The 19,288-nt window shown below is 50.6% G+C and overlaps 1 protein-coding gene across 6 annotated transcripts in view; it reads left to right on the top strand.

Moving 5' to 3' along the window:
* Window positions 1-19,288, top strand: part of RXRA (retinoid X receptor alpha) — a 287,469-nt gene that overhangs the window by 169,154 nt on the left and 99,027 nt on the right. For 3 of the 6 annotated variants that reach the window (XM_075905238.2, XM_075905241.2, XM_075905240.2), the window contains exon 2: window positions 13,996-14,249. In XM_075905238.2, the coding sequence (XP_075761353.1) occupies window positions 13,996-14,249 (254 nt within the window). Of the gene's footprint in view, window positions 1-3,804; window positions 3,865-13,995; window positions 14,250-19,288 lie in introns of those variants that run through there. The other 3 variants (XM_075905236.2, XM_075905237.2, XM_075905242.2) reach the window with 2 other exon arrangements.

The following is a 19,288-nucleotide window of genomic DNA, read 5'->3' on the forward strand; positions in this document are numbered from 1 at the left end:
TCTGGAAAAACTGGCCAGTCTAGACACAGCTGTGGTGTTGTAGCACTCCCAGAAACTAGTTCCAGCACCCATGACAGAAATGTTATTTAAAAAAAAATCACCCGCCTAACTGATGATATGATACTGAAAAAAGTTTCTAGTTTCAGGGATAATAAGGAACCCAGTCCAGAGACACCCCATAAAGGTTCAGAGGAGTAGCCGTGTTAGTTTGTAAGGGTTCGTTCACAAAGTGGCGCTTTGTCAGGATAACGTCCATTATCCCGAAACAGCATTCTGCGCGTCTTAACAGCATTCCCGTTATCTCAAAATACATTTAAAATAACGGGCATCTTATTCTGGCTTCCTGTAAACCTCGTTTGCACATGGAATAAGGAAGATGCTGGAATAGCGATTTATTTTGAAATAAGTGCTGTGTATACAGCGCCAAATTTTGAAATAAGCTATTTTGAATTGCGTAACTTATTTTGAGGTACGTTCTACTGTGTAGATGTACCCTAATAGAAAAAAACTTTAAAATGCAATGAATAGTCCTGCAACACCATAGAGACTAACAAAAAATGTAGTTGGTATCATGAGCTTTCGTGGGCACAACCCACTTCTTCAGACGAATGGAGTTTAAAGGGTCCAAATTTCAAATAAACAGCAGAGAAAGAGAGGGGATTGGAAGGGGAAGGAAAGGAGAAAACAATGGGATGAGAATAATCAATTAGAATTTCACACAGCAAAAAAAGAAACTCGTTCAGGACACTCCGGCTACGTCTACACTGGCATGATTTTCCGGAAATGCTTTTAACGGAAAAGTTTTCCGTTAAAAGCATTTTCGGAAAATCGCATCTAGATTGGCAGGATGCTTTTCCGCAAAAGCACTTTTTGCGGAAAAGTGTCCGTGGCCAATCTAGACGCAGTTTTGCGCAAAAAAGCCCCGATCGTCATTTTAGCCATCGGGGCTTTTTGCGCAAAACAGTACTGTGCTGTTTACACTGGCCCTCTTGCGCAAATGATTTGCGCAAGAGGGCTTTTGCCCGAACGGGAGCAGCACAGTATTTCCGCAAGAACACTGATGATCTTACATGAGATCGTCAGTGTTCTTGCGGAAATTCAAGCGGCCAGTGGAGACAGCTGGCAAGTCTAGACACAGCCTTCATGTCAAAATTACATCTGGGGATCAATTTCGTTCAGAGGCTTTCAGTGCAGATAGCTCCAAAACAGCAGCGAACGCAAGGAGACCTAATCCAGCCCCCACTTTTATACATCCAAACCTACCCCAAAACTTGGTGGAACTTGTATCAGGCTGTGACTTTGCAGTATGACTCTAGGAATGGGTGCAAAGGGAGTGCAAATGGGTATAAAACACTGGTGAATCAGAATAGTGGCATTTCACTTTGCTCCCGTGTGAATGACAATTATAAATGGCTCAGACATGGAACAGTTTCTAGTGTAAATCTGTGCAAAAATCATGTCCCCTTTTTCACTGAACATGTTCAAACTTTAAATAATTTCATTTGGCTCTCATGAGGACATAAGGAACACTGCAGTAGAGAAGGGTAGGGGAAAGATGGCCCAGTGGCCAGGACACTAAGGCAGGTCTTGGCTAGTAGTTCTGCTACTGACTTCTTGTGTGACCTTGGCCAAGTCAGTTAGCCTGTCAGTACCTCTGTTTCTCAACAGTACATGGGGACAATCCTGCTGCCCTGCAAAAGGAGCCCATATGAGTACCAAAGATAGAAAAAAAGTCAGGTCTCTTATCTGTTCAGTAGGTCAAACCAAATCTCCTGGATCTAAATATCCTTGAACTTTAGGACAATTCCGATACCAACGTTGTGGCTTATGGCTTCATGATTAGTTTGAAAAGAAAAGAAGAGAACAAAATTTCATTGCTATTCATTTCACTGCCTAACAGATCCAACTTTGACTTCTGTCTGTTGTGGGGCATCATGTGAATATGTAAATATCATCCGTGCCTTAGAAAAGGAAAGCGGAGAGAGAGAAAGAGACAGAGAAATAGCTGCAATTTAAGGGTGGAGAGGGAGGGGGAAATGCCTTGATAATGTATTTCTTTGATTTAGAAACAGGCACACACAACACAGAGTTTATTTTGGTCTTAAACTAGCCTCACAAAACCATTTCAAATGGCAGAACGGCAGAAGAAAAATGAACGGCACATACTAGGCCAACAAATAATTCCCTTGTGTCACTTAAAATGTGCTTGGAAAATCCCCATCTGTCACGGGGAGCGACACTAGGAATTAGCTTTTAAGAGCCCGCAGAGCACCTCCCTTTGGCTCGTGTCTCCCCGTGTCGGTTCTGGACCCGCGTCACTCCCAGAACACGGTGCCCTTTTCAGGACACTGCCCTCCCATGCTTGTTGGGTCTCATCCCCTTCGGTGGGGAGTGTGTGTGTTTATCGCTCTCTGCACTCTGGGATCCTCCCTCCCAGGGAACCCCCAATTCCCCTACACCCACCTTGCCTCAGTAACCCGCTGCCAGTCGTCATCTAGTCCCTGCCACAGGGGCAAATTGCAGCCTGACCTATGGCCACGCAGCACTGACAAGGGGGTATGGACCTGCTGCCTTCTGCCCTGGCTGCCTCTCCTGCAGCCCTAGTTTTCCCAGGCCCTGCAGCCTGAGCGTGGAGTCAGGCCAGAGCTCCCTAGGCCTGCCTGCTTGCCGCTCCCCAGCCCCACTCTGTCTTGGGTCGCCTCCAAACTTTGCATCCAGGTCCTTCCTGCTCCCCAGCTAGAACAAGTGTGTCTCCCTGAGCCCTTATTTGTACAGCCCCCAGCTGGGCCCTAAATGGCCGTATCTGCCTCAGCTGCAGGGCTTTCCTCTCAGCCCTCCCCTAGGGCTGGGTTTTACCCTTCAAGGGCCAGTTGCACGGCAGACACCCCGTCATACCCTCTCACAACCCTCTTTTGGCACAGTCCAACTCACACCCATCACTGTTAGGGGTGGATTTTTTTCTTCTTTTCTGACAGTTTTTTTTTTTAAATCCAGACGTGAATTTGGGGATTTTTTTCCCTAGTGATCTCACTTTGCACATTTACATGGCCCTCGTCTCTATAGCATCCGAGTGTTGCACCACTTCCCTCCCTCCCCGTGAGGTGGGAAATTCTATGCCCCAGTTGCATGTCTATAAAATGGGGGCACAGTAAGATCATGGCACTTGCCCGTGCCTTCAGCAAAGCAGGGAACGGAAGGTAGGGCTATGTATATGCAACACTTAATGCGACATAACTGAGATCACTCAGGTGTGTGAATTAGCCTCCCCGCCCCCCGAGCAACATAACTTATGCCGATTTAAGTACAGACGTGGGAGAGTTTCTCCTATTGACACAGCTACTGCTGCTCATGGGGGCAGGAGTACAGGCAGTCCCTGGGTTACGTACAAGATAGGGACTGTAGGTTTGTTCTTAAGTTGAATTTGTATGGAAGTCGGAACTGATACATATTGTAGGGGAAACTCTAGCCAAACATTTCTCCAGAGCTCAGTTTTATTCTCCCACACCTCACTTCCCTCAGTCCTTTATTCTCAAGCTGAGGTGTCTGCTGAGAAAAGCCGCTCCACGTCTCCCTGGTCTGCTGCGGGGGGCGCCAGCTTCGCGTCTCCCTGGTCTGCTGGGGGGGCGCACCTAGTGCGGGGTTGCCTCACCCCATTTGTAAGTAGGGATCCGATGTAAGTCGGATCCATGTAACCCGGGGACAGCCTGTAATTCAAAATGTTCTCCCATAGGCTTAGAGTAGAGAGACCACTGTAACCGTAGGCTAGGTCTCCCAAGCTCACCCAGGTTTCCCAAACTTTTTCAGCTGCGGAGCCCCTACGGAGTCCCGAACATTGGGTGGAGCCCTGGCGTGGTATTCAGTTCAGTAGGTACCCAAATAAATAGACATTGTTTTGGAATTCTGTTTCTTGTATATTTCTTGTACATTCTCCCTCGCTCCAAGAAAACGATCAGTAAATTAATAACAAATTAATAACAACCATACAACTGTCATGAATATTTTCTTGCAGAGCCTCTGGGCCCATGGTGTGGAGTCCCAGGGCTCCGGGGAGCACACTTTGGGAAACCCTGCCCTAACCACTGGACCTTCCTTCCTTAGCACCTCTGAGTGAAACACTTGTACAACTGCCATGTTAAAGCAGCCAGGGGTAGTCTAAAGTCTGCCACATGGGTGTGTACATGAGGTAGAAACACAAATCTGTTGTCATTAACATCCCCACAGAAGGACCCTGGGTACGTCTAGGGTACGTCTACACTGGCATGATTTTGCACAAGAACTCTTTTGTGGAAGAGTTCTTGCACAAGAACTCTTCCAGAAGAGAGCGTCTACACTGGCATGTGCCTTTGCGCAAGAGATGTGCTTTTGCGCAAGAGCATCCTTGCCAGTGTAGACGCTCTCTTGCACAAGAAAGCTCTGATGGCCATTTTAACCATAGGGCTTTCTTGCGCAAGAAATTCATGTTGCCTGTCTACGCTGGCCTCTTGCGCAAGAAGCCCTGATTTCATACATTAGAACGTCAGTGTTCTTGTGCAAGAACTCGCGGCCAGTGTAGACAGGCAGCAAATTTTGGTGCAAAAGCGACCGCTTTTGCGCAGTATCGCACCAATGTAGACACAGCCTGAGACTGAGCGGATCTTTTCCCCATACTTTTGTAGAAAGAGGCTTTCCTGAAATTTGGCCCGTCTAACTTGGGCCAAATTTTGGAAAAAAAAAAAACCCTCTTTCGAAAGCCCTCTTCTTCCTCATGGTACGAGGAATACAGGGGCTTCAGAAAGAGCACGTTTGCTCTTCTGCAAAAAAAAAAAAGCAGAAGAGCAAACGTGTTCCCTGGACATGGCCGAGTTTTTTCAGGATACATCTGGTATCCCGAAACAACCCCCCCCCCCCACAGTGTATCTGTATCCCCTGAAAACAAACAGTATGGGTTCCAGGATAGGAGCATAACGCTGCCCTGCCTGGGGGAGAAACGGCTCTTTTAAAATCCGGCTATACAATGACCCCTCAGTGGAGCTCTTTGCTTTAAGAAAGATTTGTGTCTTCTCTGTACGTACCACAGGTGGTTTCTTTTTTAGTGCAAAGCTTACGTGGCAGAGTGTTTACATTCTCAAGGCACCGTGTGGAGAGACACCACTGGAGAGAGGGAAAGAAAGTAAGAAAAGGAAAAATAGCTGATCTCCAGGGCAGAGGAGATCAGTCAGAAAGGGGGAAGACTGGGAACAATCACACTCACAGGCAGACACATTCATCAAAGCCCCAGCGGCCCTTGTGTTGGGTCTGGCCTGACTTGTTGGCACAATACCACTCTTCCTGGGAGCTAATTCTCCTCCTCTCAGGGTGCAGCCTGGCTCCAGAACACTAGAGGATAAGAAATGCCCCCCTCCTGTAGCCACATTTGGTGTAAGGCTCAAGTCCACAGCCAGCTGCAGAGGGCTAATGAGTTTCCTTCTGCTAGCTGCTCTGTGCATGAGGCTCTCTCCTGCAGCGGTGCGACCCAACATCATTTGACTGGAGTGTGGGCTCCGGGGTGAGATAGAGGAGAGCTTTAGGCTGTAGGAGGGGACTCCGGCTTGGGGGGGTGGTCAGGGTTGGGGCAGGAGGGGCTCCTAGTCAGTGGTGCAGTGGGGGGAGCTCAGGCAGCTTCTTGGCACTGCAAACCATGCTGCACCCCAGAAGCAGCCTGCAGTAGGTTCCCAGTCAATGGGAGTGCGGAGCTAGTGCTCAGCACAGGGGCAGCACACGGAGCCCTGTGCGCTCTCCCTCCCCTCCCAGAAGCCAGGCCTATTGCTGGCTGCTTCTGGGGTGCAGCACAGTCTGCGGTGCCAGGACAGGCAGGGAGCTACCTGATCCCCCTGAAGCAATGAGATCCAGGACCTGACATTCCGCCACCCAGTGCTGGGTCATGGCCCGTCTTTTGAAAACTGCTGCTCTGCTGCATTTGAACTCAGCATCTTCCTTGTTTGATGCCGAGCCAGCAACAGGGGAGAGAGAAACAAGAGATGGATGATTAAGAGGAGAGAGAAAAGAGAGAGAGCTGTAGGAACCCATCCCACGCAGGTGCGCCCGTACATTCTTTGACATTAGTGCAGGATCTCCTTGTATTTTAATTGCACTGATAATTCACTAATTATTCACTAATAGATACAAACTCACCCACAAAACAATAAAAGGCTTGCGCCTTCTAACTGCATGACTGCTGTGCTGGTAGCGGACTAGGTAAAGAATAGCCCTGACATTCCAAGGTATAATTGAGGAAGGGTGAGTTCCCTAAAGAGTTTCCCATCCTTTTCTTGACTTTTCATAAAAGCTGCTGTGTGCATAAGGAGAGAATGAACCCTGGCTTTATGTGTCCCACTTTAATAAAACTTTAAGGCTATTTCCATACTGCGCTGTTTTGTGCAAGAAATATGCAAATGAGGCAAAGCGTAGAATATCGCCACACCGCATTTACGTAATTAATGAGTGGCTGATTTTTGTGCAAGAGGCTATTGCGCAAGAGCCGTTCTTCCTGAAAAAAATGCGGGAGAACGGCTCTTGCGCCAGAGGGGGTTTTTGCGCAAAAAGTGGCCGCTCGTTAATTATGCAAATGAAGCACGGCAATATTCCACGCTTCACCTCATTTGCATATTTTTTGCGCAAAATGTATAGTCATATCCTGTGCTTTTTTAGAACTTTTCCCAGTTTCTAGCAACAGGTGTTGATAAAGGAGGGAGGCAGGGAAAAACAGGGAGAAATTGCCCATTCCCTGGTGGAAGTCATCATGTTCCTGTGCCACTCTGGGGCACAGAGAGAGTCACACGGTACTCAACGCCTCTCAGGGTCAAGACGGTTTTCCCTGTGCGGTTGCGGCTGCAGCATCCTCACTGAGAGGAGAAAAGGGCTTCTTCGGATGAGAAATGCATTTCGAAAGCTGTAGGAGGATTTTGTCATGGCAGCTGTGGATGGAAGGTGTTACGCATGCACACAGCTTGCTACTTCATCTTCCTTGGCGCCCTGAGTCGTGATTTTCCCAGGACAGAACTTTGCTGCTGGAAATGGTTATGCTAGAGCGAAGGGCCTGGTAACACCTGTGTTTGGAGTGAGTAGTCTAGACTGCACTCTAGTTGGGTTTCTTTTCTTTCTTTTTTTTCTTTTCGTGATCTTTTTAAGAAAAAGCAAATATGAGCATAAGAACGGCCATACTGGGTGAGACCAAAGGCCCATCTACCTCAGTATCCTGTCTGCTGACAGTGGCCCATGCCAGGTTCTCCAGAGGGAATGAGCAGAATAGGTAACCATCAAGTGATCCTTCTCCTGTCATCTATTCCCAGCTTCTGACAAACAGAGGCTAGGGACACCATTCCTACCCATCCTAGCTAATAGCGATCGATAGACCTATCCTCCATGAATGTATCTAGCTCTTTTTTGAATCCTGTTGAAAAGTCCAGTCTTCACAACATCCACTGGCAGGGAGTTCCACAGGTTGACTTCATTGGGTGAAGAAATACTTCAATCACTGTTTCATAGACTTTAAGATCAGAAGGGACCATCATCATCAACCAGTCTTATCCTGCACGTCGCAAACCAGAGAACCTCACCCACCCACTCCTGTAACTGACCCCAAACCAGTGTTCCTTGTAAGCTGTGCACTTGTGCGGCTATCTAGGACAGATTCAGGTGCCTCCCAGCTGATTAGCAGAGCGCCCACAGCTGCAAGAATGCGTTTCTATTGGTGGTGCACATCCGCATATGTCTTGGTGCACTAAGGGGGGGGGGATATTATAGAGGTCTAAAAAATCATGATTGGTGTGGAAAAAATGAATAAGGAAAAGTTATTTACTTATTCCCACAATATAAGAACTAGGGGTCACCAAATGAAATTAACAGGCAGCAGGTTTAAAACAAACCAAAGAAAGTTTTTCTTCACTCAGCGTACAGTCAACCTGTGGAACTCCTTGCCAGAGGATGTTGAGAAGACCAGGACTTTATCAGGGTTCAAAAAAGAACTAGATACATTCATGGAGGACATGTCTGTCAATGGATATTGGCCTGGATGGGTAGAGATGGTGGCCCTACCTGCTGTTTCTCAGAAGCTGGGAATGGGTGACGGGATGGATCACTTGATTCAAGGTTCAAAAAAGCTTGATAGATTCATGGAGGTTAGGTCCATCAATGGCTATTAGCCAGGATGGGTAGGAATGGTGTCCCTAGCCTCTGTTTCTCTGGAGGTGGTGACGGGAGGGATCACGTTTTGTTTCCTCCTTTTGGGGCATCTGGCATTGGTCACTGTCAGCAGACCGGATACTGGGCTGGATGAACCGTTGATCTGGCCCAGTCTGGCCGATTTTATATTCTTATGTTCACATAAAATTTATTCTGTGCATGGAAAAAATTAGATGGAACATTGCCCGTAACCTCTGCCTGAGTTACTGAATCCCTCAAATCATGATTTAAAGACTTTAAGTTACAGAGAATTCACTATTGACACTCAATCAAGCCTGCCAGTGACCTGTGCCCCATAGTGGAGAGGAAGGCAAAGCCCCTCCAGGCTCTCTGCCACGCTGACCTAGGGAGGAAATTCCTTCCTACCCCCAAATGCGATACTCGTTTAGACCCCCCACACGGGCAAAACCACCAGCCAGACTTGTATTTTTGCAAGACCCTGTACAGAAAAAGGCTGTGACAATCCAGTTTCCTGGTGAGGGTTCCTTAACTCAAGCCTGGAGAGAGCCTTTTCCCTGGGCGAGTTCAGGCTCTCAATGCCTCTATTCAGCCCTTGGTGTCTTGGCAGAGAGTGCAAACAAAGGGGGCAATTAGTGTCAGTGGTTTTTGTGTGATACGGACACTCCTCTGCTGGGGCTGGACTAAGACCCACCAAAGCCGTTTCACATGGGTCAATGGGCGGGGGGTCAGTTTCTGAACTTGTGACTTGGAGTGTCAGGCTTGTTACGGAGCCTGTGAGCTACTCAGCGGTTACCAAAGCCATGCAGATCAAGATCCTGCAGTCTCCTATGAGATCGCAGTTTTATTTATCCTGACGTGGGAGAGGCAATTCTGTAGTGTTAATAAAGCACTTTGAAAGATACCCCTGCCATCTGTACCCGCCACATATGCAAAACTGCGTGCGCATGTGGCTGGAAAATGGGAAGGGAAATTCATCGAACGTTTCCATTCCCTTTTTAATTTTTTTTAACTAAAATTCCTTTCCTGGTGAAATGTTACAGATCATCCCTTCTTTAAACACCTCCTTGGGACAAGCTGTGAGGCAGCACGAGGCACGATAGCATTATTTGGATTGGGATGTTAAGCACCCCAACATTCTGTTTGGATGCAGGAGTTGAGTCTTGCCTGTTATAAATACAAGGGCTTCCTAAAAAATTCAGAGCTGGGTCAGATTGGAGGGAGTGACGTTTTCTCTGCTAAACACACACATGGAAAGGGGCATGCACAAAACACACTTGTACGTATACACAAACACACAGCACATGCATGCAAGGCACAAATGTATCCAGGCATATGCAAAAAAGGGCCATGCATGCATGTGCTGTGTGTTTGTGTACACGTACAAGTGTGTTTTGTGCATACACTCGTGCACAAACATGCACCTATAACATGCCTGCAGAAACAACACATGAACAATGCACAGGCATGCCTGCATGTACACAACCCCCCACATAACACACATTCATGCACTCACACGTTCCTTCAACGCAAACGATTTTTCTTCTTTTTCTTTCTGCTTAGATGATTTTCTCCAGACCTGCCCCAGAAAACACGCCCAGTTCCTCCCTGGGTGCCTGGGAATGTGTCTGCTTGGATAGTAATGTGTAAACAGGATGAGTAATAGAAGCCGGTTCAGGAGGAGAGCGAGTATATGTGGCAACGGAAGCGGTGGTGTTTTTGCGTTTGGTTCTAATTTTGCTGGAAGGTAGCTGTGTGTTTTGGGAAAGGCATTTGGACAGCAGGCTGGGTTCAGCAAGCTTTTTGTTTTCTGCTGTTATTCTGGGTGTGGGCTGATCTCCAGGAACCTGTCCGTGACCTTTGCCACTTCGTGCATTTGCGTTAACTATTCCGGGCCTTGCTTTAAAAGGAAAAAAACTTCCCTGCCCCTCACTCAGCCTCCTTTCCTTCCCTCTCCTTTCAGTTCACGTGCCTCTTCTTTTCTTCCGCACACCTATTAGGAGCAGATTCAGCCTGGACCGCCCGCGCCGTCTCGCCAAAGTAGCATTTCTGTTGTGCCTGGGAATAGAGCCCTGCAAATGTGCAGACATGTGGATGCAGAACTCCGTAGCTCATTTTTGCAGATCTCGATGCAGATCTGGACAACCATTTTGCAGCTGCGCAGGGCTCTACATGGCTCTACATCAAGCCAAAGCAGGGTTTGATCATTTCTGGGATCCTTTGGGACCAGTTGGGTGGGGCTCAAATTGCTTGGTCATAATTTCTTGCCATCCTGCCCAGGATGCTTCCTCTGTTTACCCAGCTCAAATCCAAGAGGGGACTTTATGCCAGGAGCAGCAGTGCGGGGTGGGGTCCGAGTTCCTGGATCCAGCGCAAGTCGAAACTGGGCCAGGCTGCCTGCTCACCTGGCTCCTAATACACTTTAGCTGCAAAGCTGCAGCAGGGGTAGGTCCCAGACCCGGTGTAGGACTAAGCTGGGCTGCTGGCCAGCCTGCTAAAAAATTTACTGGTGGGGGGAGGGGAGAGGGAATGCGTGTAGCATTCTGTAGCATTGACCGATAAATGTATTGGTTAATTAGCATTGCTAATGTCTGTAGCATTAACTGATAAACGTATCGGTTAATTGGTTCATCGACTACACTATTACACCCCTGCACTTGGTGTGGCCTTGTGCTTCTCCGTGAGCCCAGGGCATCCATGAATCTAACATTAGTATGCAGTGTCGAGGGTGCCTGCCATTGTAGGTCAGGCATGGGTGTGCGGTGTTGGTGCACCCGTGTGACATGCCGCACACAATCTCCCAGCCCTTCCCCTCTGTTGCTGGGTGAATTCTCCACAACCACCTGTCCCACAATGTCACAGCAACCAGCGGGAAGAGAAACGTCTGTGGAAGATGTCGAAACCTCTGCCGCCGCTCAGATTTTTGGAGCCTAATCCCTCCCTGCTTTTGTGTTCGAGCCCCCGGGAAGCCACTTTCTGGCCCTTCTCTGGGCGGTTTAAGAATGATCTCCTCAGGGAGGGAGCCTCTTTCTTCACACTTGTAATCCTGTTATGGCGACAACTTTGGGAAAGCTCGCTGCCTGCCAGACACAATGGGCACAGGCCTACACGGGATTACAAGATGGGAGCGGAGTGCTCAGTGTGGAGAGGACACAGCGGCCCTTTGTCTGGCTTGTTCCTTGGCTTGAGGGGGCCCGGCTGCGCGTCGCCCCATTGTGATGCCTCTCCACACAGAGAGATTCTCTCAGGGTGTTGCTACTCAGGAAGCTTCCCTGTCCTCCCTTTATAGAGCCGGCCTACAAACGGGCTGGTCAGCAGGGCAGCCAATGAGAGTTATCGAGGCACCATCAGCATCGAAATGGATCATGTTGCTCAATCGTGCCTAGACGGGCCAGTTTGATGAGTCGTCAGGGCAGGGGCGGGCTCATGCCGGCCTGCGGGCTGGATCTGGTTCCCCAGGGTTTGGTCCTGGCGGACCGCTACCACTAGATTTACCCGAGCCGCTGCAGGAACAGGCGACCGCAGCCCTCCTTGGGCGCGGATCGCCATTCCCAGCCAACGGAAGCTGCCGGAAGCTCGGGGAAGTATAGAGGTGGCAAACCGCCTGGGGCTAACCCCGGGCGAACCGCCGCCATTTTATTGCCCACCGTTGATTTAGAGCCTGGGTGGGGGTCGCAGGTTCTGTTCCTGACCCTGCTGCTGACTTGACAGGTGAACTTTGAGTAAGGAATGACAGTGCTGTTCCTGTTTTCTGGAAAACTGAGATAATGTTTCCCTGCCGGAAGTGACTATCGTCAGGCCCAGTGCATGAATGGCCAACGGTGAAGCACTTGCGGATTTTCAGATGAGATTTGCCATAGAACCACGACGTGTATTGCTTTGTGTCGGCAGAAACGTGTACTCTGTGACTCAGACTGCCCCCTCCCTCCGGGCACTGTTTATTAGGGGTCCAAGGGGTCTCTGCTCACTGGGATCACATTCAGGCCCAGCATTGGGTCGAGTGGTCCGAGCACGGACGTGACTCAGCAGTACCCGCCGAAGCCAGTGGAGGGACAGGGCTGTGACATGGGCCGGAGAGGCGTCTCCTCCAGCCTCGCTTTGCAACCCTCTGGCAAATCACAAGGTTTCCAGAAGCATCTGCTAAGTTTGAGACCCCGAAAAACGGAGGGGCCCCTCATCGCTTTCGAAAATGTGAACCTTCCAGTCTCTGGGCGTCTGGTTCCCCAGTGGCCAAGGTGGGGCCAGGCCTGAATTAATCAGTGCACCGCACTCAGTGCATGTGCCCGGCGCCCCTGCCTCACAGGGGGCCCCAGCCCCTGGATAGGGGTGGCGTTACGGCCCTCAGGGAAAAGTGTACACAGCACCACTCAGGCTTGGCTCAGGTGCCCTTCCCTCATAACCAGGGCCAGAGGGGAGGAGAGAGAGAAGCCAAACATGCCCCCTCCATTGCCATAGTGCAGAGGGTCCCAGAATGCTTTAATCCAGCGCTGGGAGACAAATGTCGACGCAGTCACACCTGTGTGGGTGAGAGACAGCGATCACATGGACTTCGGCTTGGAGTTTCTTCTTTTCTTCCTCCCTCCCCCTCGCCCCCAAGCTGTTCTAAATGGGGACAGTGGGAGCTGCTTCCCTGACAGCCCAAAGCCCCGTCATGCGATTTCTCTCCACAACCTTTGGAAAAGAGCATTAAGAGCTCTTCTCTCTCTTGGTTTGGGCTGTTTCTCAGGCAGCGTGACAGGATGAGGAGGAAATGTGCCAGGAGTGGCTCCGAGTCTCCTCTCCACAGAGTTGGAGTCTATTTTTAAACATCCCCCCCACTCTCCTGGGACTGTAGAGCCGTAGGGGGGGAAGGGGGGGGGTGCTGCGTGCAGAAAACTCCCAAGCAAAGTTGAATTCCAGTTCAAAGTCCCAGAAGGGCATGGAGTGACCAGGGCTTATTGGGGTCTGTGCAAAGAAACGCTCCACCTCACAGACATGTACCTAACAAACACAAAGCTACTCTCTGTCACATACACACCCACACACTTCTGCTCCACAAACACATACTGTTCAGACACACAGCTCCCTGTCTCATTCACACACACACACACACACACACACACACACACCCTCCTCCACATATGCTCGTCATGCCACACAAACCCATACGTTCCGCCTTGTGAACACAAGCCACGCCACCCCCTCATATGGACGCAAACACAACCCACCTACACAGATTCATAAACACACACGCCTCCCTCATATATACCCCACATTTCCATTGCACACACAAAAATACTGAGACACACAACCCTCCCGAAAATACCACACACATCCCCCACATAGAGAGTGGCGCCAAAATACATCCCTCATTCATGGACACGCAACCAGCCTTGAGGAATAGTGTCATAGATGGGGAGGTGCCTAGGGGCCCCACTGCCCTCTTGCTCATGCACAATGGGAAGCCGATCTCAGCCCCAAAGAGCCTGCAATCAGGAAACAGCAGATGGATACGACAAACAGTCGAGGGCAGGGCAAGGGGACAGTGCAGCACGTGGAAAGGGCGTTCTAAGCAATGGCCTCTGTACACCAGCTGCCTCGACACTGTGTCAGGTTTTAAGCCAGTTACCTGTGGAAGGGGAGTGCTAGGTGTGAAGGACAGCGATGGGATAGCCATTCAGATTTTCACGGGGATGACCGGGAAGATGGCACAAGGGTGTCTGAGGGAAAGCTGGAGGATGGGTATCGTTCGTGGCAAGGCCTGGCTCGTTAAGTATGCTGCATGATTGCGCACGAGAGGTCCCTTCAGAATACCACCGGTGGGGTTTTGAACCACAGCATTTCTTTTGTGTCTTACAGATTTTTCTACTCAAGTCAATTCCACGTCCCTGAACTCCCCGAGTGGCCGGGGGCCTATGGCCGCACCTTCCCTCCATCCATCCATCGGGCCAGGCATCGGATCCTCCGGTCAGCTTCATTCGCCCATCAGCACTCTGAGCTCCCCCATCAATGGCATGGGCCCCCCTTTCTCCGTCATCAGCTCCCCCATGGGGCCTCACTCAATGTCTGTCCCGTCAACTCCCACCCTTGGATTTGGAACTGGCAGCCCACAGGTGAGTGGGGAGGAGAGTGCTGGGGAGGGATGGGGAAAGAGTTTTATTTACGAACAGTGGAAACATAAAAGTGGCCATACAGGGTCAGACCAAAGGTCTGTCTAGCCCAGTTTCCTGACAGTGGCCAATGCCAGGTGCCCCAGAGGGAAGGAACAGAACAAGTAATAATCAAGTGATTCATCCCTTGTCAACCATTGTGCACCATTCCTGCCCAATAGTCATTGATGGACCTATCCTTCATGAATTTATCCAGCTCTTTTTTTGAACCCTGTTATAGTCTTGGCCTTTGCAACATCCTCTGGCAAGGAGTTCCACAGGTTGACTGTGCGTTGTGTGAAGCAGTACTTCCTTTTTGTTTGCTTTAAAATGAAATGGGTCTTATCCACATGATTTTAAAAAAGTAGTGGTGGGTCCAAACCAAAGCCCCAGACTGGAACAGCCGGTGAGGCGTTCTGAACTATCCAGATAGGGTCCCTCCAGATCCAGAAACTCAAGACATGAGCAAGGTTTTCTGCAAGGATCACTCGCCCTCGTGGAATTTTCTAGGGAGGTGACTCAGGGCAATTCGGGATGGGAGCTTGCCTTTCCAAATCTTGGTCTGGGTTCTCCACTGGCTTGCACTAGCCTCAGCCTGATGTACCCCATAGATCTCGGTGGCGTACTCCGGAGTTGCACCTCTGTATGGCCCAAGAGAGTCAGCCTCCATCATTAGTGAAGGAAGTCAGGCTGTTTGGCTGGGCTTCATGTGGTTGGGCTGTAATGCGGACAGAGTCACTTGGGCCATCTAAAAAACAGGCCTGGGCCACAGCAAAAATCCAACTGAAAAACCGAACGACAAGGACACCTAGTGCCTCTCTTAGGAGCAGGCTGGCACATGAATGTTTGGGACCCTATGCAAAGCTCGCTGATGGATGTCAGCAGAACCGTCCCCGATAGATGTGCACTGGGACCACTGGATCCGGGGGCCTGGGGATTAGCCAGGAACAATGTGGGAGACAGGGCAAAAATAGCTGTCTAGTCTAGGGCTGGCTGGGGGCTGCTCTGCTACTGGTATTGAGGCTACTTCAACACCAGTGTCTGTGCTGTGACCATCCCATCCTATAGCTGAGAACAACCAGAATAAGTCTAGTGCCATTCTGGTGGCAAGGGGATCCTTTAGAAACCTTTTCTATGTAACTTCTGCGTACGGCTCCCTCTTGTCTCCCAGGCTGAGTGTTTTCCCCTTCTCTTCCTGGGTGGAGGGAGGTGCTGGGGTTTGCTGATTGAAGATTATGTAAATAGCTCCCGCTATAAAGAGATAAGCCCCTTTTAAAAATAGCAGGAGCTGGGAGAGCCATCCAGGCCCTGCCACCTGTTGCTGGCTGACTGCGTATTACCCTGAGCAAAAGGGCAGATTAAGAAGTTGGCTACCACCTGCCGCTGGTTGCTGGTTTATTTATTTCACAGCCGCTCTGGGAGTCAAACACCTGCCGGCACCTTTATTTTTATATCCGCCTGGTTTATTTTCTAGGGATAACCACTGTCTTTGCTAGGGACAGGTAGAGCGGTATTTTGTGCATGCCTGAGATGGAGCTACAGAGATTGGGACCTCTCCCTCCCCATTCCTCACTCACACTATGTCTACACTATAAGATTACGTCTACACTGCCCCCTCTTGCGCAAGAAAATATGCAAATGAGGCGAGGCGGCGAATATTGCCACGCCTCATTTGCATACTTAATGAGCCACCATTTTTGCGCAAGGGGCTTTTGCACAAGAGCCATTCTCCTGCTTTTTTCAGGAAGAACGGCTCTTGCGCAAGAGGCGGGTTTTGCCCCTGGTGCAAAGCCCCTTGTGCAAAAATGGCATCTCATTAAGTATGCAAATGAGGCACGGCGATATTCACCGCTTTGCCTCATTTGCATATTTTCTTGCACAAGAGGGGGCAGTCTAGATGTAGGCTAAGGGTGTTTCGAAATAAGTTATTTCAGAATAACAACTCCTGAAATAACTATTTCAAAAGAGCATATCCACACTACAGGGAAGCCTCGAAATTAGTCCGAGGCAGGCTCCCCTAATGTGGACGTGCTACCTTGATTTAGAGCCCCAGGAAGCACTGGGGCGTAATTATTTTGAAAGGCCCCGGGGAGGAGCGATTTTGAAATAGCAGCAGCGGAACGTTCACACGACCGCTTCTTCAAAATAGCTATTTCGGAATAGGCGTTATTCCTCGTGAAATGAGGGTTTATGATTCCGGAATTCGAAGCCTGTTATTTCAAAATCATTTCAAAATAACGGACTTGCTGTGTGGATGTTCACCTTGTTATTTCAAAATAACATGAGTTATTGCGAAACAATGCCGTAGTGCAGACGTCCTCGCACAGGTTTCCACCTGACTTTGTGCTCCAGAGCACAGCATGGGAATGCAGGGGTGAGCAGAAGTCCCTCTCGGGAGCATGTCTGAAATCAGCCCGCGTCTTCTGGAGCTCTTTCGGCACCCAGTGTCCGTGCCAGAGGGGATGGAGACCTCGCCCATACGGATGTGTCTGGGGAGGGGTGGTCAGTGCCGTTGGTGGTCAGTGACTTTAGCTACATAGTGAGATATTCATTCCTGCCCAGGTGCGGGTGCACAGACAGGAGGAGGACAGCATGTGTCGGTTCAGGGATTGCATGGGCCACTGTGGGCCTGCTGCTAGCAAGGGCAGCCAGAACAGCTGCTCTGATGTATGATTTTGCAGGGTTGCAGAACTGCAAGAGGAGATGCCTCATTTCCTGTGCCTGCCCCTAGTCCTCCTCTGCTCTGCTCTGCTCACCCCAGAACCCTGATCTCTTGGCTCCCAGAGGATTCCTAGAGGGCTGCGCACTAGGGGAATCACTACATACGCCTACCCGCAGTCGGGATGGAGGAGTGGAGACGTTTAAATGGGTAACTGATAAGCTCATGCTTGTTGGTTACCCAGTGGTTACACGTGGCTCCCCGTCCAGCTCCTGGAGAGTCACCTGCTGCCTTGGCTGCTGCTTCTGTCTCAGAGTCAGCAAGGTGGGGTGGCAGGTAGGAGCTGCTATGTGCGGGAAGCCGGCTTAAAAGTTGGCTTCTGGTGTGCACCGGCTCCCAGGGAGCTGCCTGCCACCTCGTGCTGCTACCTCGGTACGCATGGGGAGCAGGTTTAAAAGCTGGCTCCCAGCATGCACTGGCTTCTGGGGAGCCCTCTGCCACCCCGGACTGCTGCCTCTGTCTCAGAGTCAGCAATGCAGTCAACAACCGCGGGAGCAGGGTGGCAGATGGGAGCCAGGAAGGCTACGTCTAGACTGCAACCTCTTCTTTCGAAAAAGTGAGCCGCTTTTTCGAAAGAGTGCACCCAGGCAGTCTGGATGCTCTCTTTCGAAAAAGCCCTGTTGGCATTCAAGAACGCCTTTTTTCGAAAGAGCACTTTCAAAAAAAGGCATTCTTCCTCGTGAAATGAGGAGTACCGCCATCGAAAGAAAAGCCGCGTTCTTTCGATTTAATTAGACAGCTGACAAGTTTTTCCACAAAAGCAGATGATTTTGCGGAAAAACTTGCCAGTCTAGACACAGCCCCTATGTGTGGGAAGCCGGCTTAAAAGCCAGCTCCCAGTGTGCACCGGCTTCTGCGTGTAACCACGTAACCGCTGAAATAGATGGTTACACGCATTTTAACATCCCTAATCCCCGGCATGGCATACCTTGGGTAGACAAGGCTGCCTTCCCTCTGATGGCCAGGCGGGGAGAACTGAAACCGTGCTGCACGACTCCCTGTGGCCACCCTGCAGCACGAAGCCAGGGTGGCGGGAGACATGTAGCAATGCAAGCATGTGAGTAGCCAGCGGGAGGGAGTGCGAGGCTGGGGTGGGAAAGGGCGGCATCGCCGGAGTTTCAATGAGAGGCTGTGGCTATTTTAGGAAGCAGAGATGCCCGAGCCAAAGGAACTGAAACGAAAAGCCGCAGAACGGGAAAGGGGAATCGAGAGTGACTCCGATGGTGCTGAGCAGCGCCCTGGCGCGTACAGCGTCTCTAGACCCCGACGGAGCCCCGGGTCCGCCTGTCATTTGCTCACGGGCTGTCCTAAGTGGTTTTCCTGGAGGAGACGTTTAAGATGTTTTCAGTCTAATGGCTTTTGCCATCTGTCCCCTGTCTGGGAGCATTAGGCCCCCACCTTTGTTAGGGGCAGAAAGACCTACCTGAGCCGGCAGTGAGATGGGAGGGAGATGCACCCTGTCACCACGGCGCACTGGAGGGCAGGCAGGGGGAGAGGAACACGGTTCCCTTTGTCGTCCTACAAGCCCACAAAGCCCCGGGGTTAATGAAGCGTGTCCCTGCCTTGCCGAGCTGAGCTGGCACTGATGGAAGGTGGTTTGAATCAGATGGCAGATGCCACTTGCCATCAGACTACGCCTCGTTAGCGCTGGGAACCTAGCCGAGCAGAAGGACACCGGCAGGATGAGGTGTGCAGGGCGAAGAGCCGCGAAGCCGCTTTCCTCCCAGCCCCACTCACTTTCCTTTGCAAAGTTGGTTGCGTTCTCCCTCCAGGCTGAATGGATGCTGGTGCCCAGGGACAAGCTTTGCGGACGGGGCTAAAGAAAGGCCAAGGGATGGGCTGGGCTGGGCCAGAGCCGAGTCTCAGAGGATGCAAAATGGCATTTAGGGCCAACTCTTGTAGATTCCAGAGGGTGGATTTCTTTGGGGAACTTGAGGTGCCGGTAGCACTCAATGCAGCTAGTTGGGATTGGTCCTGCCTTGGGCAGGGGACTGGACTTGATGACCTCGTGAGATCTCTTCCAGCTCTAGGATTCTACGAGGCATAGCGAAGGCAGGGCTCACACGAATTCCCCATACTGCACAGCTTTGTCAGGACCCTTCAGCTCCCTCTGCCATTCCAGTCCCGTTGCACCTCCCTCCTGAACGCCACTTCGGTCTCGGCCTGCTCTTCCCGTCCTGACCCCCCGCCCACCTCCACCGCTGCACAGCTCCGTTGCTCTGGCCTGAGTTCCTCTTATGAATGCCCCAGAAATAGAAGGGAGTGAGCAAGTCAGTCCTGCCCA

Source organism: Pelodiscus sinensis, chromosome 23, assembly GCF_052426305.1.
Source record: "Pelodiscus sinensis isolate ZL-2025 chromosome 23, ASM5242630v1, whole genome shotgun sequence".
NCBI lineage: Eukaryota > Metazoa > Chordata > Testudines > Trionychidae > Pelodiscus > Pelodiscus sinensis.